This window comes from Seriola aureovittata, chromosome 21, assembly GCF_021018895.1.
Source record: "Seriola aureovittata isolate HTS-2021-v1 ecotype China chromosome 21, ASM2101889v1, whole genome shotgun sequence".
NCBI lineage: Eukaryota > Metazoa > Chordata > Actinopteri > Carangiformes > Carangidae > Seriola > Seriola aureovittata.
This window is the reverse complement of record NC_079384.1, coordinates 8,817,011-8,839,841: the sequence shown is the minus strand read 5'-3', so window position 1 is coordinate 8,839,841 and position 22,831 is coordinate 8,817,011. Positions and strand designations below refer to the sequence as shown.

The 22,831-nt window shown below is 39.2% G+C and overlaps 2 protein-coding genes across 2 annotated transcripts; both read left to right on the top strand.

The window, feature by feature from the left end:
- Positions 1 to 500: 500 nt before the first annotated feature.
- On the top strand, positions 501 to 8,297 carry patl2 (PAT1 homolog 2). The gene is made up of 19 exons (XM_056366012.1): positions 501 to 846; positions 1,100 to 1,253; positions 2,033 to 2,304; positions 2,400 to 2,462; positions 2,545 to 2,598; positions 2,691 to 2,855; positions 3,102 to 3,176; positions 3,270 to 3,418; positions 4,272 to 4,346; positions 4,444 to 4,567; positions 4,737 to 4,854; positions 5,015 to 5,121; positions 5,208 to 5,261; positions 5,347 to 5,489; positions 5,660 to 5,816; positions 6,134 to 6,274; positions 6,366 to 6,463; positions 6,553 to 6,693; positions 6,804 to 8,297. Exons 1-19 carry the CDS (start codon positions 823 to 825, stop codon positions 6,835 to 6,837), a joined length of 2,148 nt encoding a protein of 715 aa, XP_056221987.1. The 5' UTR covers positions 501 to 822; the 3' UTR covers positions 6,838 to 8,297.
- A 3,979-nt stretch (positions 8,298 to 12,276) lies between these two features.
- Positions 12,277 to 22,774, top strand: LOC130162812 (fibroin heavy chain-like). Its single transcript, XM_056366650.1, has 25 exons — positions 12,277 to 12,344; positions 12,484 to 12,557; positions 15,974 to 16,024; positions 16,641 to 16,694; positions 16,862 to 16,906; positions 17,302 to 17,352; positions 17,805 to 17,855; positions 17,948 to 17,998; positions 18,120 to 18,179; positions 18,269 to 18,337; positions 18,414 to 18,461; positions 18,568 to 18,648; positions 18,786 to 18,836; positions 18,936 to 18,983; positions 19,078 to 19,122; positions 19,390 to 19,431; positions 19,529 to 19,570; positions 19,662 to 19,709; positions 19,816 to 19,872; positions 20,578 to 20,631; positions 20,782 to 20,874; positions 20,955 to 21,098; positions 21,192 to 21,404; positions 21,916 to 22,212; positions 22,704 to 22,774. The coding sequence occupies exons 1-25, from the start codon at positions 12,277 to 12,279 to the stop codon at positions 22,772 to 22,774; spliced, it is 1,908 nt and encodes a 635-aa protein (XP_056222625.1).
- Positions 22,775 to 22,831: the final 57 nt, after the last annotated feature.

Here is a 22,831-nt window from a genome sequence, read left to right as displayed (position 1 = left end):
CAAAGAATCAGGAGCATAAGCATCTGAACAAAGTTTAGTAAGAAGAAAGAACAAAGATATCAGACTCAGCAGATGTATAACAGCTTGAAGAAAGAAAATAGGTTTTGAGAAAAAAACTGAAATGACATGTATCTAAATAGATTAAAAGTGGGAGGGGTGGGAGATATAGATTGTAGTTTATTCATGATATTGAATTCATAACATAATGCCAGTAGTTTCAAAAATAAATAAATAAATAAATCGAAATTAGGTTTCTGAAAAGTTCAGGGGAAAAGATGTTTGTAAGATTTTAAGGTGCATTTCTTTTGCCTTTGGTCAAATTGGGAATATAAGAGAATCAGTCCTACATACAATATTTATTTCTTCATCCACTTATGCATTAAAAAGTTGTTTTTCTGTGCAGAACAAATCAATTTCTCCATGTATGTGGTGTGAAGTCGTGGTTGGAAGTGAATGTGAACTGAATGTGCAGTTTGTCCACTAGGTGTCAGAATCTACTCAGTTTTTCCCAGAAGAACGGAGTCTGACCGTTTTAAAAAAAGGCTGAGTCCTTAGACTGTCCGTGTTTTCAAAGAACACAAAGTGAACATTTAACAAACTCATTCAACGAGTAAAAAACACAATGAAATATTCATAAACTGCAGCATAGAATAGAGGCGAGATGACCGCCACGTGCAGCGTGTTGACGTGTGCACGCCTCACAGGTGAGTTCATTTAAAAGTTAATGAGCCTCCCTTGCTGTCTGGCAAGAGAAAGCAGCCTTGCTTAGAAAGTCACCGTCACCCGTCGGCTTCAAGTGTAAAACAAATATATATATACACAATGAGTGATTCACGACAGCAACAAGTAAGTCAGTATCAACTGTCTGTTTTTTAATGTGTGATTAATGTTGTGTTTAGCACGCGCCAGCGTCTGGTCAGGGCCTAAACAGCGTGCTATCAAACGAGATTCATTGCATGCTGAGAATAAGCATTTGGTTTGATGCTAAAACGTTCAATTTCTTAGGAAAGCGGGACTATAGTGGTCAGTGTGGCTTAGCTTCTTTATAGTCATTTTATTATTATTATTTTTTACCTCCAAGCTGTCTCCATCCACCCAGGAGACTGAAAAAGTGTCTGAGCCTCAGTGGCCTGAGAATGGAGGTGAGTGGAGTGATGGAGAGGATGGGACCAACATGGACTGTGGGCTCCTGCAGGCCATGGCTGAGGAGGATGAGGCGATAAATATCTTCAATGAAGAGACGTTTGGAATGGGTGTGTGAATGTCATTTTTTTTTGTCACATTTCCCTCAGTATTTAAAACAGACATAACCCTTTTGTTTTCCGATGGGACAACATGTCTGTCCAACTTTGTTTTTTTTTACAATGTAAAAAGGAAAAAAAGGGGGGAACGAAAATTCAAAGGAATAGTTAAATATTTTGAGAAATGCACTCGTGCACCTTCTTGCCCAAAGTTAGATGGGATGATTGTAGTCTATCACTCTCTCATCTGTACAGTAAATATGAGTAAGTGTAAAATGACAATAATCTGTTCTACGGCGTCATGTGCTGGACTGTTTGTTGGCCAGGACTAGTTGCCAAACAACTGCTCCTAATCTTGTTTCCTTTGGACAGGCTAGCAGTTTCCCCCTGTTGCCAGTCTTTATGCTAAGATAAGCTGACAAGCTGGGGACTGTTTACTATACAGACAGAGCAGTGTCAGTCTTCTTATCTAACTCTTTGCAAAAAAAAAAGGAAAATAAGTACATTTCTCAATGTCAAACTCTTCTTTCAAGTCAACAAACTTTAATAAAATTGAGACGGAAAGTCTAAAATCCATTTTCTGAAATTTTGGCATTGAATTCATTCAAAGTTTATTTTTACTTTAGTTAATTTAAAATGAGGGTGCTGTAACTCAAATATCTTGAGTTTATTCGTAATGAAAAATCTATTGATGCTAAGATAGGGCACATCATCAGTGATGTATCCTGAGGGTTTTTCGGGTCTTTCGAACATTTTTTTCAGTGTAAAAAAGTTTAATCATGTGCCTGTAGATCTTGATGCACATGGGACCACAGAGCATCCCAGCGGCAGTCTTCAGTTTGGAGAGCCACCAGCTCCTCCGCCAACACCTCCACCACCAGACCCCAAACCTCTGTCTCCCCACAGCTCCCCCTCCCCTCCCAGACAGAGGCAACAGTATCTGCCCCGGGCTCCCCCTGGGCAGCGTAGCAGAGGTAGAGGACACAGGGGAGGGCTGGGCAGGGGGCAAATGTTTGAAGACCCGGCTGTGATGAGGATAGTGGAGGGGCGTCCAAGCCTCAAGGTGATGCAGGTTGATGTATTTATTGTCTGAAAAGTGCAGTTAGACAGCTCACCTCACAGCAGGTCGTCTTCATTTTGGTCTCTTTTACTTTTAAGAGTCTTGACAGTGCCATAGTGGACTGTGGGAACGCCATGTTCCATAAAACCTTTGAAGATGATGTAAGTGCCAACTTTTAACGAAATTTTAGTTTTTGCTTGAGCTTGTAATGTTTCACTGTTTACTTTTTTTTTTTTTCCTCAGTGGATGGCACCCTCTTACAGAAAAACCAGACGGATCTCAGGATCACTACTTCAGGTTAAGATAAGATCACTAAAGACCATGATATAATCCATATGGCAGTGTTTTACTTAAAACAAATAGTTGTCTTATTTTATTCTGTTTCTTAGGACAGTGCTATAGTTTGTGTGATTGATGGTCACAGAGGCAGAGGTCAGCACCTGACCTCCAACTTCCTGGATTTGCCATATCCTGTCTCTTCCTTCAGGGGCAGGAGAGGGGAACTCAGAGGACCCTACTACAGGAGACAGTTTGGCCAAAGAGGCCACTCTCAGGTGGATAATCATTAATTTCAAAGGAATAGTTTGACAATACTCAAATCCACCTTCCAGCATCCCTAAAGTGTGTGTAGCAGTGTAGTGTAGCGACCTCCTTGAGTTTCATCATCACTCAAGGCAAGAGAAAGTCAATAAGCAGATTTTCTAAAATGTGTAAATATTCTTTTAAAGAAACACACTCGAAGTTGTTGCCTGTCAACTTCCTCACTTAATCTTAGTTTCTGGATTGCTTTTGTCTTGCAGATGCAAGCACCAATAGCACCAGGATCACCCATCTTCTCACGTCAACCTTTGACCCCGCGGCAGCATTACAATCAGGTTTATTCCAAATTAAATTAGACCTACTCTGATACATTAATGCAAATACCAAATTTATATTTGTCCTGACTCATGTTATTTGTGCTGAATCAGACGGGGAGATTCATGTTTCCTTCAACCCACCGCTGCCCCTCCACTCCTCAGTCTTTGAATCCTAAAATGATGCAGCTGCGCTTTGGTGCCAACTCACCAAGACCGTCCCCCTTTGACAGCCCCTCGTCTAATCCAGTGCAGCATTTCAGGTGTGTGATCTTGTGTATCTCACAGGACTGTTTGATTTGTCAGCAAAGTATCAAGTTTGTTTATGACTTGGCAGTCTAGTACATCGCTCATGCGTATATAAAACTCTTTCCATTGACTTGACTTTCAGAAATGTGTACATTCCCTGGGGTAATATGTGTATTTGTGTATTTTTTATTTTTTTGGAATCTTATGATTTTACTCCATTGAAACAACAAATATTGTACTTTTGACGAAATGAAGCAGAATGAATTATCTTTTATTTTCGAAAATGCGATGAGTCATACGTTCGTTACTCAAGAAAAAACAATCAGTCAACTCCTACTCTGTCAGTCATTTTTGAACAGCTCAGTTTGAACTTGGAAGTATCTTAAGTCCATGTTTCAAATTTTAGAAATAATAGATTCATTCCGTGATAAATGTTTTCTGCGTTTACGACGACCAAGCTTCATCAAAGCCTACAAAAATTTGCCGTCCTACCTGAGAAAGCATGTCGAGGTATGTAATGTTTAATTAAAGATACACTTATTAACAGACAACTGTCCTTTTGTTGATTCAGTTGTTTTTCTACAGGCTTCGTAGCATATTCTACATTTATTTGACAGGTTCTGCAGTAAGTCAGCACATTCAGTAGGTTGTTTCATAGTCATTAGGTTCTTTAGATGTGGAACAATATAACTATGCCAAGCAGGTACTGATGTACTTTAACACTTGTAATGGAGTAATATTTTATCAATAGTATCTATACTTTGTCTAAAGTAATGGAGCTGTGTACTTTGTCAAATGACATACTACTGTTTGACTTTTTTTTTTTTTAATGTAAAGCAGAAAACTGAGTCTGTCTGTGATCAACAGGTACCCTGGTCCTGTCACCCAGCTCCACCCTCAACATAAACGATTACTTAGTCAAAAACAGCGTATATTCCAAAGGTTGGTTCTATGTCAAGTAAAGATTTTGAACTTGTCATATTCAGTATGTTGAGAAAAAGGAATGGTTTTATTTACAAAAGACATGATCTGTTTGTAGAAAATCGGAGGGTTGGGATCCTTACCGTAACCTCATGACGGGCAAAGAGAAGGAGTGGATCACCAGGCTGCAGATGATTCAGCTGCAGAGTGAGAATCCTTACCTTGAGGACTACTATTACCAGGTAGGATGTCTTTACTCTAGTGTCATTATTCATTGTTATTTTTTTGCAAAAAAAAAAAAACCTACCTCCTGCTTCTTTTTGGTACTTCCTGTATCATGTAAGCAAATTGTCACATGCATAAGCAAAGAAAATGAATTTTCACGGCTCATCTATTTAAACCTTGTCGTAGGAGTACTATCGACGAATAGAAGCCAAGATGGCCGAGGAAGAGCTTGGCATCAGGAGCAAGAGGGAGCCACCCAAGCTCACCACACCTTACATCACAAAGACTGACACCTACACACCAGGTTTTCTCCCATTACCTATATTGCCTTATTGCCTCACCTTTTTGCCATTTGATGTGTCCTCTCAGGTATATACAGACTGCCCCAGGTTGTGGTGAAGGTTGTTAGGGCTCTATGCAGATACAATTGTATGTCTACAATTATAAGTCTTTTGCTCTTCCAGTGGTGCACATTGAAGGCTCTTTGGGTCAAGTTGCTGTGTCCACATGTTACTCTCCTCGTCGTGCCATCAGTGCAGTTCACGCAGTCCAAGCTCAGTGTCCGCTTGAGGTGACTTGTGTGTTTGAGACAAATTCTGGCATCTTGTGTATTAATCTGCCAACTCAGATGCTAACACTGTTACCTCCAAATTACAGGAACAAAAAGACACCAGACAACAGCGGTTAGAGGTCCTCAGCAAAATAGAAAAGGTACCTGCTGATTACTTGTTTTGAAGGTACCTGCTGGTTACCAGTTTTTTTACTCGCAGTCAGTCACAGCTGTTGTGCTCTGCAGCTGTTCATGGCTCTGTTGGAGGTCGAGGAAACAGAGAGGATGAAAACCACAGTCTTGTCTGAAGCAGAAGAAAGAAGGCTGATGGAGAAGACCCAGAGGAAGGTGGAGCACATCTACTCCCAGCTGCAACACCACGACCCTCTGTGAGTCATAGACACCCAGCCCCTTGAAAGAAGTGATGCATATTGTATAAACATTGCGTGTAGATAAGTCAATTTCGGCTTATTCTTGTTTGTGCTTCCCTACTGAAGTTGGACCAAATAGTTAAGATTTTGATGGGTACTGAATTTCAACAAATAACCTTTTGATGTAGAGATTCAGGAGGGGAGTTTCTTCCTTTCCTGGTGGTCTCAAAAGGCAAAAGGCTTTTCGCCCGTCTGCTCCCGTTCCTGAAACATGATTCTGCAATGAAAATCTTGTGTATTGTGGCCTCTAACCTTCCTACACTGATGAGCCGAGATGCAGAAGAGGTAGGACAGTGTTTTTGTGTGAAGTTTTTAAATGTAATTTTTCTTTATATGATGTACTCAACAAAAACCATAAGCTGAAAATTCTATTTCTGTTCATCTGTTATTTTACTGATTATTCGTTTGTTCTATAAAAAGTCAGAAAATGGTCAAAAGTGTAAATTATTATTTTCCAGAGCCAAAGGAATTTCAAATTGCTCATTTTGTCTTACCAGCATTCCCAAAACCAAAACTTTTCAGTTGCATGAACCGTAGCAAATTCTGAGTGTCTGGAGGTTTGGAAGTTTTGCTTGAAATGGTTATCATCACATCCGCTTTAGGCGCTCCCAGTGCTCTACCCACCTCTTCGAAAAGTGATTGGTGGCCTGGCGTTCAGTCAGCTGATTAGGGTCCTCAAAGATCTGACGTCATCGGAGTCTCTATCAACATACGAGTGCCTTACACTGGCATGTCAGAACAAGGTGTGTGCTTTCTGTTTCTGTTTGAATTTTGTTTAGTGTCATTTTATTTTTTAGTTTCTGAGGTTTTCTCACTTGCTCCTTTTCCTTTCAGTTTGGACTGTCCTTACTGTATGCTCTCCTGTCCCATGGAGAGAAGCTGCTGTCTTCAGGTGTTCCTCTCGAGCCCAGCATCGGTGACTTTGAGACCTGGTGTGGCTTTTTAGTCGACTGTTCCATGAAGGGAGATGATTTCAACATTCTTATGGGATTCTGACATTCTTCTTCCTGTTGTCCTGTAGGACTGACACAATATTCCAGGTGGCGGGACAGCTGTCCCAGTGTTCACTGGTGGAGCCGCTCCTTCTGCCTTCAAACCTGCTCACTCTCTTCTGCCGTTACCTGGACAAGCGGACTGTGCATCAGCTGAAAAACAACATGGAGTAAGTTGGGTTTTCTTGTTTTGTTTTTTGTTTGTTTTTGTTTTTTTAGGCTTTGATTTAATAGGAAGATATTTGTTGGACTCTGGCCTGATTCAAATATCTTTATTTAGGTCTGCGACTGGATTCTTGGCTCTTCCATCTTAAGGTGGGAAGAAGCTAAAGAGATGTTCAGCTATATGACCAGGTTGAGCACTAGACTAAAAGGAGCAGAAGTGCAGCCCTGACAAAAACCCCTCAGTGTTCATTATAACAGAAGCTATGTAATATTCTCTGAACTGTGTTCAAAATGCTTTGATTCTTATCCCCCCTCCTCCCTCCCTCCCTCATCCCTTCACATTTTTGCACTTTCAAACTGTTTCCCTTTATTTCCTTTATCTGATATTTTTACTTTCCTCCCTTTGGTCTCCAGTAGGTTACATCAGTGCAAGTTACTCAGAAGTTAAAAACAGTTTGTTTTTCTTTTCCATGTGTTGATCATTTCATGAGATTGCCATGTTATGTAGCCGGTAAGATTACATGAACTAGCAGATGGAGCTGATTTACTTACCTGGCTTCTATCTAACCATTCTACAGTTATTTATTTCTAAAAGTATTATTAAAAGCCAATTACATTTAGGACAAGGAATCGGAGATAAAGTGTGCTGCATCAGTTCAACATATAAATATTTCACTTAAACTGAACAAAAACAAAAGCACATTCTGAAGAAATGCTGTACAATGTAGTTTACCAGGATTATTGGATCAGTTATTTCAGAGTAACTACACCCAAAAACAGTAAACAAATACTTCTTGAATTTACTACTAATCTCAGATAGAATAAAATTGTACTAATTTTATCATAGGTTAAGTAGTAAATCATTTGCTCAACACCCAACTTGTTTTTGGTTTTAGCATTCAGTGATAGTAAACAACATTGGCTTAATGTGGAATTCTCAAGTTTCCAAAAGGTACCATCTAAAAGCCAGTTACATTTCAGATAAATCAAATGTGGTGACCAGGTTGAGGATTGTATACTTATTTATGATTGTGCAGCTGAACCTATATGTTCATTATAATAACCATTTAAGGAAGTTGACATGGCATGGGCCATCAACAAACCATGCAATTTGGGTTTTTTGTAAAAAAAAAAAAAAAAAGCATGCATTGTGTATACATGTGTAGCGATACTAAATATGATGTATTTGTAATTTTCCATGTTTGATGGTTCAGTTGTAAAGAGATTTTTATTTATTGTATTCATTTGGAAACAGGAATAATTTAAATTGCACCCTTGTAGAGCACTTGCAATATAAATAAAAAAAATCTTTAAATGCATCATCAGGTTGCTCTGGTTCTCAGAAAATTCATTCTAGTACAAAGCCTTGAAGGACTTTGACTGTCCAAGCAAAAGGAGCACATGATGGAGCAAAGCCATGGGCATCAGACTTTACTGTAGAATCTGCTTTGTGTGGTGCAGCGGGTCTTATTAAAAGATCTAACAAAGTTACAGTGGCAGCATCCATGCAAACCGTAATGAGTCTGGCTATTGTCCTATGAGGCTACTCTTGCCTCTGGCTCACATCAAATCTGTAACAAATCTGTGCTCCAGATATTGTGGGTTTTTGCGGGAGGGAGTTGAGTTTTAAACAGACTACTTGGCCTGTTCTGTGCTGAAACGCCAGTGTGTGACATTCCTAAAGGCAGAAACTGGCAGCAGCAGCAAAACAAGATGTGACTCTGCACAGTATAAGGAGAGAGTAAGTCCTCAAGGTAGCAGAATGCAAATATTAATTCATCTAATGCTTTGCAGAGCAGAACAGGGAAAATTAAAGACAGATATGGGATTCATGAGGCCAGTTATGCAAATAACTGTACACTAATGAGAAACCAGAACAGGAGAGAGCTGCAGAAAAAGAGGAAAATTAAAAAAGTGACGGTGATATGAAGCAGGTAGGAGAAAAGCAAAACGATAGGTGACATGTTCAGATGCACAATTCAGTGATTTAATGTGCTCCTATATGAAGCCCTAACTCTTGACTGCTGTAATGTAATGTCTTTCCCATTTGAATGTGTTTTGGTTTGTCACTGACCAGACTTTATAAAGGCTATATAAAATCTTAGCACTGGCAGACATTTGATATTTTCTTAATGCCTCTGAGTCGGCTGGAATGCGGTACGACGATGGATAAACGGTCTCTGTCTCTGCATGTGTTTAAATGTTGAAAATAAACTGCTCTGTAGAATGCTGGTAGTAAGAGAAACAACTTGGTAGTTATCTTTGAAGGGTTAAATACATTAAACGCATTCATCCCCTGTTAATAAGTGCATGTTATGTTTCTTTGGATTAGGGTTTGATATTTGGCTCATCAAATATTTGGACTTATACTGACCTGATTTTTAAATATCAGAAGACTGGCTGGATTTAGGCAGAGCTCGTGTAATACTGTAATAAATTATGTGCATTTGAAATGGGGGTCAAATGTGGCATTTTGTCTGGGAAACCAATTTTATTGTCACATCACTTTGCTGGTATTAATATGTAGATAGGTTTTAGTTACAAGACATTAACAATAGATTCAATCTAAATGTGAACATTTACTTAATAATTGTGTTTATTGCTTAGCACAACAGTAAAACAGTATTATGCTGCACTATTTGAACATAGCATGGTGTGTTTGAGATCTGTAAATCATGGCTCCCTCTTGACTCTGCATGTCTGTGTTTATTAAACCCTCTGCTGTGGCCGTATCTACATTCTCAAAGAATGTGTTGCTGTACGCTTTGGAGCCCGAGGTCCTGGAACAGAGGAGGCTGTTCTAATGTAATGCCCCTGTTCATGTGACAGTGTAGCAGAAGCAGACGGTGTTTACCCCAAACATTAAGACCAGGCTAGAAATGTCTCTAGAGGCAATGTTTAGGAGCGTTGTGTAGAAATCTGATATTTTGTTGTCTTTTAAAAGCACAAAAACATTTTAATTTCACTCTAGTGCTGCTTACAGTGGCTGGTAAATCACTTTGTAATGCTTTGATATTTAACATGTCAACTCTTCACCAGTAAATATATTGAATTAATTGTCTTTCAGACTCTCCTGTTCAGACTTCTCACTGTGCTCGCAGCTGTCAGTCTGTTTGTCTGCAGCAGGTTAAAAGCAACATTGTCGTCAAGTTGAGTTGCCAACCAGCTTTGGACACTCAACAGTTGGCAGATTCCACTGGCTGTAAACCAAACACTGAGTCAGAGCCGTGTTGGCCAGCCTCCTTGGAGCAGCTGCACACATCTGGGCAGGGATACACATTGCAGACATGGCTGTGTGGAGTCAGGGAATCCTTGTCGAACAGTGGTTGCACTGTGATCCTGAGCCCACATTTTAATTTTAATTTTATTTTTTTTAAACATTACACAGAGTGACATACTAACATCCTGACCTCCACCTCAAACCAAACCCCAGCCCAGGAGGTCAGTGAAGCCAGCTTCATCATTAACAGCTGTCTCATTACATTAGCTGACACTGTTTGGCACTGTATCAATTCATGTCATCTGTGTCTTTAAAAATAGACTGAGTACACAATTTGGTTTTATACTGATTGTACAGGTGCACAAGGCAACAGATGTCAGTCAGGAGGTGCAAGAAACTCTCAAAAAGAGACAGTGATTGGTTATTTATCTTCAGTCTTCTTGAAAACTGCCCTGACAATGTGTACACCACCGTCTGCGTGATATCTACGTGCTTTTGTCTGCTCTGTTAAGATTTATAGGTAAATGTATAAACTCCCTGTGGCTTTTAGCCGTAATGATCTTTCCACCCCTCAACTGTTCGGCAAAGACATGCATTTTCCACTCAGCACAGCTGTCAGCTACTGGAACTGCACAGCTGTAAAAGCCTCTGCCAGACAGAGCATCTTCAGACAAAGCCATGCTAGCTATTGGCTCTTTTAGACTGTACTTTCACCAAAGTCTTCCTCACCCTCAGGGAACCACGAATGTCTGAAAAAAAAAATTCATGACAATCCATGCAACAGTAGTTGAGATATTTCACTCTGGATCAAAGTGGTCAACTGACATTATGATCCTTAAAGCCATGCTGCTAGCATTACTAAAAAAAATGTGGGATGTGATTTTTGCATGTTGTGATTTAAAACCAATTATTTACTTGGTAGGACTGTAAATTTCACATTGCTAATTTTATGTCCATGTAAAGTCAACACAAACATCTGCAATTATCATGACGGTAATTCTACTCATTCCTTTGCCTGCCAATTAACACTTTTATGACATCCTGGATAAACAAACCTATATTCAAAAATGGGATGATAAATGATTAAAGCTTCGACTGCTTAAATATTTTAAAAGGCTGAAGAAGCAGATGTGAATCAAAAGCCACATTTGTTACCATGTGGTGAGAAGTTAGACAGATGGTTTGTCAGTGGCAGCAGAGGTGGTGAGTGCGTTTGTTGAGAAGCCAAGTATGTGAGAGGTCTGGGTGGGCTGGGGAGCGGGACGTTAACCTCTCCTTGACCCCATAAGAAGAGGATTTGGACTTTAGGTGAGGAATCTATGTGAAAGGTGGGATATCTTTTCTCTTTTTACCTGCTTTTTTCTTTAAATATACAAGGGGCCAGTCTCATCCACCAACTCTGTGTGTGTGTGTGTGTGTGTGTGTGTGTGTGTGTGTGTGTGTGTGTGTGTGTGTGTGTGTGTGTGTGTGTGTGTGGGCTGAGACCATGGAGACATTATGGGCTCGAAGAGACGTGAATAGAGGATGAAGCTCACTTTCCATCATGTTTCCCCGTTTGAAAGGCAAGTAACGTCATCATTGTCATAAAGCCCATTCACAAATAAGGCTGCGTATAGTCCAGACAGGTTGGACATCGAGCTCATTGCACAATACATATTCAGTCACACATGCAATAATGGGTTTTATGTATTAGTTGAAGTCTACAGAAATATTTACTAAAGTGCCTGTAAAAACTGTCCTTAAAACTAAATATTAGACTAAACTGCTGCCTATTCAGATGTGTCACTGTGGTGGTATCATCTGGATGATTTATTATCCTATATTTAGTCTATATTTTTCTTAACCAGTCTGCAGTATATGTCTTTCCCTGGCTGACTGCTCATTTTATCCATTTAAGGTTGTTTTTATGCTTTACGCTGTGTTGGATCTTTTTATGTGACGCCTGTCATCGTTTACACGTTATATTTGACTCGACAACAGCTTGTTTCAATATTTTAAAGCACACTCACTCTCCAGGGGAACACATTTATTTATGCTCTGTAGCATAGCATGACATTAGGAAGTGTAGCCAACACAATCATGGCCAGCAACCAACCAAAAATACAGCCCAGATGAATTAGCTGTATGGATATCTACAGTCAGGTAATTGTGAGTGATTGGTTTTATATTCCCTACAAACTGTTTTAAACGATGACAATGATCACAAATCAGTGCAAGACAACTGTCCTCCTTCCTTTTATGGAGCTTGTGTGATGCACCAGTTCATCAGTCACTGTCCAATCTGGTGTACTCCCTCTCTTTGCTTCTCTATCTCTCTCTTGAGTGTCAATGTGCTTTAAGTGCCCAATTATTCAGTTAGTGTGTGTACATGTCGGGTGTCTCTCCTAACAAGAGGGGGGAGGATGTGGAGACCAGGAGCATCTATGGGACGAGGTGGTGAGAGGAGGGGCACCTCAGACCAGAGTGTATATTAGACCCTCACAAACGGTGTACGTTGCCCAATCTACAACATCTGCTTCACCCTCCTCATTCTCCTGCTGGGTCTAAAACACATTTTGGGCTTTTCCCCCTCCAGGTCCACCATGTTGGGACAGCTACTTCTTCAGGGCACGGTGATCCTTTGGCTGGTTCAGACAGCATACACAGGTGGTGAGTGTCTGAGGTGCAGAGATGAAGGCCCCTGCCGTGTGACATAATGTGATTAGCTCAGTGATCAAATTGAATCGTATTGATGTTTTATATTGGATTTAAATTCTTTTGTATGGGGCGTATTTTGCTAAATTAAATGTATGAAATGTCATTACGACTGAGGCCGAGAATCAGTAATATCAGTTTGAAATAACTGCCTTGTGTAAAGGAAGTGAGATGACCAGTCACAGTTATTCAGATCCTTCCAGAAGAACTTAATTCAGCTGTGTAGCTTGTTGTTTCTGGGACCTGTGACCATGTAGCTCGCACAGAGGAGCTGCAGTCTGTCTCTGCACATCAGTCATAATTTAAACAGGCCTCACTGTATCTCATTTCCCCACTATTTCACCTCTTGCTGTGTTTGATTAAATGCTTTCTCAAAGGAGATTATGTCAGAAAACAAATAATATATTATGAAAATGTATCTCTGACATTGTTTTAAGCGCCTCTTAAAGCTAAAATCTGTTGCTGGAGTTGGTTTCATTGCAGTGAGAAAAATCTTTAAATTGCAACAGTGGGTTTCTGAAGTCTACTGTAGTGTTTATTTTTCTTTTAGTCACTGGGTTTAATTGCAGCATTCAAATCAATAATGTACCACTCAATACATGGGCCCTTTGCATGTCTGAAATGTATTTTGTCTCAGTGAGTTATAGCTTCTTTTGATTCGTTTAAAATAAAACAAGAATGGATTCGCACCGTTCAAACAGCTTCAACTCTAATACTGGAACTCAATCATGCAAAGTTAAAACATATTCATATTGTTGGTTTTCTTGTTTTAAGACTTTCAAACTGTGTTTAAATACAGCAACCCTTCATGCTCCAGCCTTGTGCAGTGAAACCTTACAACCTGCTGATGAGGTGAAGGAGAGATGACACAAATGTCTTTCCGATGGTCGGGTTTGCCTGCCAAATTTCAAACGATCATGTCAAACTGAAATCTTAGCAACGCCGAGCTGTATAGCTCTTCCGTGTGGTTGGCCCTCTACCAGCTTTTCTTATGATGACGCGAAGCAGCCATATATCCAGTTTTCTCTTTAACCAACGGTCTCAGTTTGTGAAAGCAAAGGCAGCTTGGCTTCAGTGGCAGCAACAGTCTAAATTTAACATCCCTCTGTGAGAAGGGAAGAGAATGGTTTTACTGCTTGTACACAGTCACTCTACTGACAGTCTTCCTGAAAATGTTGGTCAGACTCCTGACTCACCACCAAACTGAATTTAATAAAAGTGAATTTCTAATTCTAATCTATTTCAATCTATATAATCATATGTATGTTTGTGAGATCATTTTCTGATGACTGCAGATTTATCATCAGTGCAGTAACTTGAATTGTAAGAACAGGGAGAATGTGAAACTTTTCTTAACTTGCAGTATAAAATAATGGTATTTTTTAACAGTTTAGGGACTGTATGAAAGTTTCCAGGTGTGAGTTAAAACACACCTAATAATATTCAGGCAACATGTTTCATCTCATTACATTGATTAGCAGAACAATTGTTTGAATTTGTACCATATTACAGTGACCTGACTGTAGTTTCTCATTAAATATGTTGTGTTTAAGGTTATGGTGCTTCAAGAGTCTCCAATGGACAAGGGCCACAACCTCATGGTGAATCCCTCACATTCTTTTTACTTATACACTTTCTGTCTTTATGAAACAGAAAATTATTGCAATTGTGGGAGTCTGTCACAAGCCAAAGCTTTAGTGTCATGTCCGTCATTTGTTTTTCTTTTCTTTCTTTCTTTTTTTTTTTTTTTTTGGTATTAGGAAGGAAACCCCAGAATGGTGGAGGTATAGGAAGAATGCTGATGCCATCAAAAGGTAAATTAACAGCAGATTTCTTCAGCCATGAACTCACCTGTTCCCAAGAATATAAGATTAAAAAAACATTTCTTTTTTAGGTGTGGGTCAGGTGATGGGTGCACAAAATGGATATGGTGGATACCCAACAAAAGGAGTAGGTCAGTGATTAAAGAGGGTGAAAATTACATAGAAATACATGGCAGGTCGATCTTATCTGAGAATGTAATTTTCCTAATGTTGCACTAAGGTTATGGACCAGCAGCTGGAGTTTCAAGTGCAAATGGAGGGAAATCTAACGGTAAATCTGTTTTCACAACACTATTGTTCAAATTTAGCTCATCATCGTTACATTTAACTTTTTCTTACCACATATTTAATCTAATTAAGGCTATGGAGCAGCAGCTGGTGTGACCAATGGGGGAGGGACGAAAGGTAGGTTCACCATGTATCTGTGCTCGCTCTATTTAAGCAAATCATCAGCTCAGATATGGTGAATATTTTGATTATGATTTTACGTCTTATTTTTTTAAGGCTATGGAGCAGCAGCTGGTGTGAGAAATGGACAAGGTAGGTATTCTGATATGAATCCACCACACCAAAAAAAAAAAAACCTTTTTGCTGAAGCTATCATATGAGCATGAGGCAAATTCAATTTCACCCTAAGTGATATCATATTTTATATATATATATGTATATATATATTTTGCTTTCTGCATCACTTCATGGGTGCAGCAAGTGGAAATTTTCTACCAACAGATGTCAGCAAAAGCAACATTTTCAGCTTGTGTGTCATCACTAAACAAGCTCTCAACCAACAGGCTTAAAAAAGTGGATCTTCAAAGTTGGTTATCAACCTTTTTGAATTCAGTCAGTTACAGCAGATCCCAATGGTGAAGAGTTTCAGAGCTGACAAAGGTCATAGGAAATGTCCCCAAAATATGGCTCACATATTTCTGAATGTAGTCAATTACACTGCTTCCGGTAAACCTTCACAGCCTCAGGAGAGAGAGAGCGAGCGCACCATATAAACAGTGTATTTAGCCATATTTTTGTGAGGGCTGTGGTGAGTGTGGGGAATAATGTGAGCGAACAGATGGGCAGGAGTAAAGTAGAATCTGCTGCTGGAGTAATTTGAGAAGTTTCGTTTTTGTTCGCTCTCTTTAATGGTCACAAAGCAGCAATCAATCATCCAAAATACCCATCAACTTTGCTATTGAGCTCTGCATATTATATTCTGAAAAACCCATCTGCACTGGTGCACAAGTAATAAACTACTGTAGCTCTTACATATTTTTTCCTGATGACTGTACTGGGGCACATTTCACTTGATGTGTAAAATGTGTCGCTGCTTTCCACTAACGTCTCTGTCTCTGCATGCATTGTGTTTATAATAATCCAGGAGGAAATCCAGCGGTTTTACCCAGTGGAAATGGAGCTAAATCCAATGGTAGATGTAATATATTAAATAAATCTCTCCACATTTAAACTTTGCACTTTCCAATTCAGCAATAATTAAAATGCAATATGATGATTGATTGCTATAATACAATCATTCTGTGATTTTTGTTGTTGCAGGATATGGTGTTCAGGCCGGCCCAGCCAATGGGCAACAATTTAAAGGCAACGGTATGATACTGAGGACAAATGCATACTCTCTCACCCACATACAAATCACTGAGCAACAACACCGTTCAATTAAAATTTCTTTATGTTGCAGGCTACGGTGCTGCTCAAGCTGGTGGATACGGTGGACAAAGAACTAAAGGCAATGGTATTTTAGTTGTGATGATGTACTAGATCATATTTTGGTTGTGTTGGACAGATGATGTCATGATTTCTATCGTATATAAGTTATTTTAAGTTAACTTCACGTTCTTGGAAATAGAGTTGAAAAGTATGTCACACTCAAACTGACATACAGTAACTATGTGACAACTTTAAAGGAGCTATTTGTAGGTTTTGCTACTGCTACATAGCTAATGTTAGCATTAACAGCTAACTTACTTACTTACCAGTCTAGACAAAATGTTGCAACCTCAGAATCAAACTTCGTTTGTGAAGTTAGCATGCTAACCAGCTAGCCCCGGCCCGTCGTCTCACTTTCCGATAGCAACTCACTGTAGCCTCCAATCTGCTCAGAAGATGTAGCGCAGCTCAGAGGGTGTATTATAACCTCTTCTATCATAAAGACGATGGCCAAAGCTGAGGCCACATTTAAACTCACAGTCTCTTTAATCTCCAGGTTATGGAGCTCCTGCTGCTGTAGCACCAAATGGAAACAGAGGCCAGTTGAATGGTAAGTCCACAGTTTCAGTCATTTTATGAGGCGTCTGCTCTATGTACGTTAACATTAGTGCTGAAAAATGCAGTGAATCTGTTTGAAGTCATTTTACAGGAGTGCTGCATCCAAAAAACTGGAGCACAGCAAATGAGAAAATGTTTGTCTCCCTCACTGGCTTTTAGGTTATGGTGCTGGTGTTCTGGGTGGGAATGGACCTAAATCCAATGGTGAGTGACTACTGATAACTCTTTGTGTTCAGTAACAAATGTTAATTTATGGAAAACAATTGCCTTTTCATTTATTTGCTTCAAATATAATATATAGATTTAACATGAGATAATCCCCCATTTAGTGATAGTTATTTATCATAAAGTAGAAACTTTTTTTTCCCATTATTAAAGATGAATCAAGGTAAAGTTATATGTCCAAATAAAAAGCAACATAAAAACATCTTGAAGAATTAATATAATGAAATAATTGTACATAATTTTTATTTTTAACGTGATTTCAAAACCTGTTAAGGCCAACTTTATCGTATAATATTGGAAGTTTTGCTTTTTACTGTTAAAGCTGAGGAGCAAAGATATAAAAGGTTTTGTTTTTGTGTTGTATCTATTTGTAGGTAATGGTGCTGCAGCCGCTGCACATAATGGACTCGCAACAAAAGGCAAGGGTATGGTAGCTCCTACAGCCCTTTTTATAATATGACTGTGTTTATTGATTTGATGTTTATAATACAATTGTGTTATATATGATGCATGCATACACACACGCACACACGCATATCTGCATTCATTAAGAGCAGGGTAGGAAGACCCGTGTAATCTGATGAACCCAATAAAGATTTTCAAATAGTCCATTAATGAAGAATTAAAAAGGCATCAGGTCTTAATGAACTTTTGTTTCAACACATTCATGTAAGAAGTCATCAGTGACTTTAAAAAAACTTTCTCTGCCCCAATCCACAATTTTAAAGCACAATTGAAATGGCCATTAATTAGTTAAGCTACAGCATCAAACGCAAAAAAGACATAGAACTGATTTGTTGTGTCAGCAACACGTTGTAGTGAGTTCTTGTATCTACTGTGCTGTGCTGTAGATTAATTAAAATACTCTGTTTGTTAGGCTATGGTGCTGGAGCTGGTGTACCGAATGTAAATGTGGCTAAAAACAACGGTAACATCAATACAAACCAAATTTTAAAACTCACATTTAAATGAATAAATGTAAATGGTATCACATCTTTGAATTTGATAATCATTCTTTAGGTCAAGGGGCTGCGGGTGGCCCATCCAGTGGCAATGGGGCGAGACCAAATGGTGAGATATGGAAAGTGGTTTTATGGAAAAGGATAGCCTGATGGTTTTTGAGTTTCTGAGACATAAAACATGTTCTTCTGTTTTATTTTATAAATCTTAAGTATGTCTGTGTGTCTAAAAGGACAGGGAGGAGCAGGAAGTAAACCCATGAAGGGATATGGCCGACCACCTTATGGGGCAGGTAATTCATCTTCTGCCACTTTCTTGTCCAGGAAATCAAGACATTCACTTTGAAACAAGATTTATACATCTGTGTTCCCCTGGTTTAAGGTCCAGGTGTGGGAATGGGAACCTCCAGAGGTCTGGGAGTACCTCAGCTCGCCAGGAACCAAGGGAAGGGTGAGTGAAGGCCATGGCACAGAACTGAGGTCACCTCCTGATACACCAGTAACAATGTCTTTATTTGTTCTTCCAGCATATGGCAGTAATGGTTATAATGGTTACGGAGCTCAGCCCATGGGAGGTGAGTCATACAGCAGTCAGTCAATATTGATTTCACTTATGGGATACCATGATGAATTACACATAAATGCTATTTGATAATATATATGTGTATACTCTATTTATAGGCTACAATGGCGGGTATGGCCATGCCGGTTTGGGTCTGGGACCTCAGTATGGGAATGGAGGAATGAAGGGACCGAAGCAAGGTATGAAGATCCCTACTGTTTAGTAAAAATTACCTATTTCCAATTTTGGTTATTTTCATGTTTCTCGAACATATATATATTCTTCTGTACAACTCACCGCACTTCCTTGAACTCATTTGATAATGTTAAATCTTCAGGCTACAGTGGTGCCGCTGGTGTGTCCAATGGACAAGGTGCAAAAGCCAATGGTAAATTTGTAAATATAATGCAATATATCACACGGAGTAAAAAAAATTAACAAGCAACCATTACAATTCTCTGAAATCATTGTGTTGTAAAATGTAAAGGTTATGCAGGAGCCAGAGCCCCTAATGGAAATGGAGCCATGCCAAATGGTGGGTCAACATGCAAGAATTATGCAAGAAATTTATAATAATTACATTTACAGTATATGATTAATCTTTTCTGTCTGTCTATGTAACTGTTCAGGTTATGGATACCCGAGTGGTGGAGCTACCAAGCCAGCAAACGGTGGTAGGTGCATGGATAGAAACAGATGAGTGTAATTATAAAGATAAGATTCTTCGTGGGTGCTATGGATATGTTTTCTTATATATCACTATTTTAAACAATATTACCTCAGAATCCATCTCTTGCATCAAGCTGTTACATAATTTTGAGGGAATTGTTACAGAGCTCAGAAATATTAGAGTTATATCTGTAGATGTCTTTACATGAAGCACAGATGAAAGTGTCCGTCTAATTACTGATCTAACTTTACATTGATGTATTATTTTTTAGGGTATGGCAACTTTCCAAATGGGCATGGCGCCAAACCCAATGGTGAGACGGTCTCTTCTTTTTTTCAAATCTGATTCAAAAACACTGTTTTATTTCAAAGACATCTCAAACTCATTATAAATTTATGATTGTTTTAAAGGATATGGAGCCACCAGAGGAGGTGCGATGAGACCCCAACCAGGTACTACTTGTACTTTAAACATATCACAAACTTTAGTTGTAAATACAAAGTCAAGTTTAGATCTTTCTGTAATGATTTATTTGCTCTCGAGGTTATGGAAATGGAGCTGTTCCCAGTGGATATGGAAATAAACCCAATGGTAATTGATCATATTTAGTGTTAGAAACAGAAACATTCATCATGTAGAAGAAAGCTTGGTGGTTTAGTGTGATGGTATATTTATGTAATATTATGTTTGACCTGAGGTTATGCAGCTGGAGCTGGAGCTGGTGTTCCCAATGGATATGCAGCCAAACCCAATGGTACATCCTGTTAATAAAAATGTAAAATGTAAAATGTTACTGTTATTATATTTAGAAGATTATGAATGCCAAAATTTAAAACAAAGAAATTAAGTGAAATACAATACACATTGTTAGAAGTATTTCCTTTTTATGAATGTGCTGCTCATAATTAAATTTAAAATATATACTGTATATATATTATATTATAAATATTACACTTGTCAATATTTAGCAATTCATCGTTAAAAAGTAGATCTGACCCAAGCTGTAGTTGCACAGTTGATTGTTTTTCATTGTGGCCTTTTCCATGTCATGAAAAAAAAAGAAAAAAGCCCCTCTGCACCTCTTCATGAAACCTTATGACTGTGGTTTGCATTTCGTATTGGCACTGAAGCACAATACACCTGTTCCCTTTGCTTTCTGTATTCTAATTTGATGTTGATGTGGCATTGAAAATTCATATCACAATGAAAAGTGTTAGATGACCTTTGCTAGATAAATGTCATTTAACATAGGGTTTCCATTTAATTATGACCCCATAAATGCCCACATAAAAATGAAATATATGTAACAAAGTGAATTGTATTTCACTTTATATCTTTGTTTGGCACGCTTTAATTTATATTATTAATTATATCTATATCTATATATTATATCTCTGTATTATATTATATCTTCCACAATTACCAGCCTTGCCTAAACTTTATTATATTTTCTCTGAAGTTCATGGAGTTAGAAATGGAGCTGCTCTCGGTGGATATGGAGGTAAACCCAATGGTAAGCTCCAGCTATCCAAATTTATTGAAATTCTAAAAGTTATTCATTGGTTCTGAATTTCATTTGTCAGAGTAAATTTTATAAATCTTTTGTGATAGCTAGTTTTATCTGTTAAATGACTTTGTGACATCTATAAACTATTGTTTGCAGGATACGGAGGGCAGAGCAGAGGCTCACAGCCACAAACTACCAAAGGAGTTGGAGCAGTGTCACCCAGCGAAGGTGCTAAATCACTCGGCAATGGTAATAATTATTAATAATTTTCTGTCTTTTTAAATTGTGCTCTTAGTGGTTTTCCATTCACATCTCTGTTTGGTTCTCAGGTTACGGCGTGATGCCAAACGGGAAGGGTAGAAAGGGTGCAGTTGCTTCCAATGGAAAGGGCCTGAAGGGTGGAGTTCTGTCTCCTGAGCAGCCAAGCGCAGCACCACAGGAGGGTGTTCCACCTCAACAAGCAATAACTCAAGGTGCAGTGCCTCTTGTCCCTGAGCCAACCCGTGGTATCCTTGTTATGGTGACACAGGAGAAATATCAAAAGCTGCCTTTACCTGTGCCACAAGGAAAAAGCTACAAGCAGACACCGCTAATCCCTCAGGCTACACCAGAACCAGCACCGGCACTTTCAGGAGGCAGTGACCCAAAGCTTGCACTTGAACCCACACCTGAGCCTGCACCCCTGGGCCCATATGGCAAGGGTCCAAAGGCAGCCACATCTGGACCAGTGGTTCCCCAGAGTTACCCAGCACCAGAGCCGGCAGCAGTCTTTCCTCAAGGCAAGTACCCCAAACCTGAAACTGTGCAGGTGCAGTCAAATCTCTGGCAACAAATATTGAGTGTCCGTATACTATGAAGTCGCAGAACGTCACTGTTGTAGTTCATTTACAGGTAAAAATGAATTGTGAAATTACTGTACATTTCCTGACAGTGGTTGTTCGCAGCAATGTTGCCAGATTTTTCTGTGTGCTAACAACTGTGCACAACTGATGGAATTACACTCTACTTTTGTAGAGTACAAACTGGTGGTGATGACTGCAGAGTGTTTTCAGCCACACTCAACTAATTTGCGTGTGTGTCACTCTAATGCTTTATAATATGTTGCTTTTGAATTTTTACCTTGCAGTTTCACTGTAACACTGTAAATGCAGCTGAGCTAAAGATTTCATGTGGAGGATATTTGTGTATTCTGTGTTTATTAATGTGTGGGGGTTACTAGCTGTAATAATTTGCAAACCTTTAGCAAAATAATATGTGCACATAAATGTTGATGCGATGTATGGCCTCTAGGTTATGTGACTGGAAGTGCTGTGCCTGAGCAAAAAGGTGCAGAGGCAGACGTTCTGTTTGGGGTAGACAGCACCAGTGAGGGAGATGCTGCCCCTGAAATCAGCAACCCTCTGAAAACCAAAGCTGTTCCTGAAACAGTGGCAGCTAACGGTGCAGGGAGCATCATTCCCCAAGAGACGCTGGCTGTGGGTGTGCCCGAGGTTGCACCTGAAGAAGCAAACATCAAGAGTCAGTCTGAGGCAGGACCTGTCAGGCTCGGGGTCAAAGGTCTCCCTGCAGGGGAAAGTGGGGCAGCTGGTAAACTAAGTCTTGATATGGGTTTGTTTACTAGTGTTGGACTGCATGTGTAAATGTTGACTGAATCCTGTGTGTGTCCTAACTCCAAGTCTGTTGGAGAATTGTGGACTTTATGATCACTCCAAGTGTCTGACAGGATTCATCAGCCTGTGAGATTTATGGGTTTTTTTTTATGGCTAGAATTCAGTCTAACTTGCCTGTAATTGTTTGGCAATCTAAATGGCAACTAAAATTATTTAATATTTTTTACACTATCTTAACCCAGTATGGCATTTTTATATATATAAAGGTATATATAAAATACTACAGGTTTAATGTCAAGTAAAGATGGACAAATGCCAACTTGTGTGACTGAATCCTAGCCAGTGCTCATAGTTAAAAGTGTTTTAAGTCTACAGTTTTGTGTTCATGTATGTTTTTGTGTTGCATGCTCTCTTCAGTGCTGTCTCAGCAAATTACCAGTAACTTGTGTTGATATGTGTTTATCTCAGATGTTTTCTTGTTGAAACTGTCACTCAACTTTGTCATATCCAATGTGTCACTGGAGCAGGTTGAGAATTAACCAATTCACAATATGTCCACTTGTAGTCTAAAAGTGTGAAGTGTGTTACTTTGTTGT

Coding starts and splice junctions, on each gene's coding strand:
- patl2 (XM_056366012.1), top strand. CDS start 823: ATGAGTGATTCACGACAGCAACAA. Junction 2,463..2,544: donor ATAAAACCTTTGAAGATGAT/GTAAGTGCCAAC, acceptor TTTTTTCCTCAG/TGGATGGCACCCTCTTACAG. Junction 5,262..5,346: donor TCCTCAGCAAAATAGAAAAG/GTACCTGCTGAT, acceptor TGTGCTCTGCAG/CTGTTCATGGCTCTGTTGGA.
- LOC130162812 (XM_056366650.1), top strand. CDS start 12,277: ATGTCGGGTGTCTCTCCTAACAAGAGGGGGGAGGATGTGGAGACCAGG. Junction 16,025..16,640: donor GCAACAATTTAAAGGCAACG/GTATGATACTGA, acceptor TTTAATCTCCAG/GTTATGGAGCTCCTGCTGCT. Junction 21,099..21,191: donor TCAACAAGCAATAACTCAAG/GTGCAGTGCCTC, acceptor CTGTGCCACAAG/GAAAAAGCTACAAGCAGACA.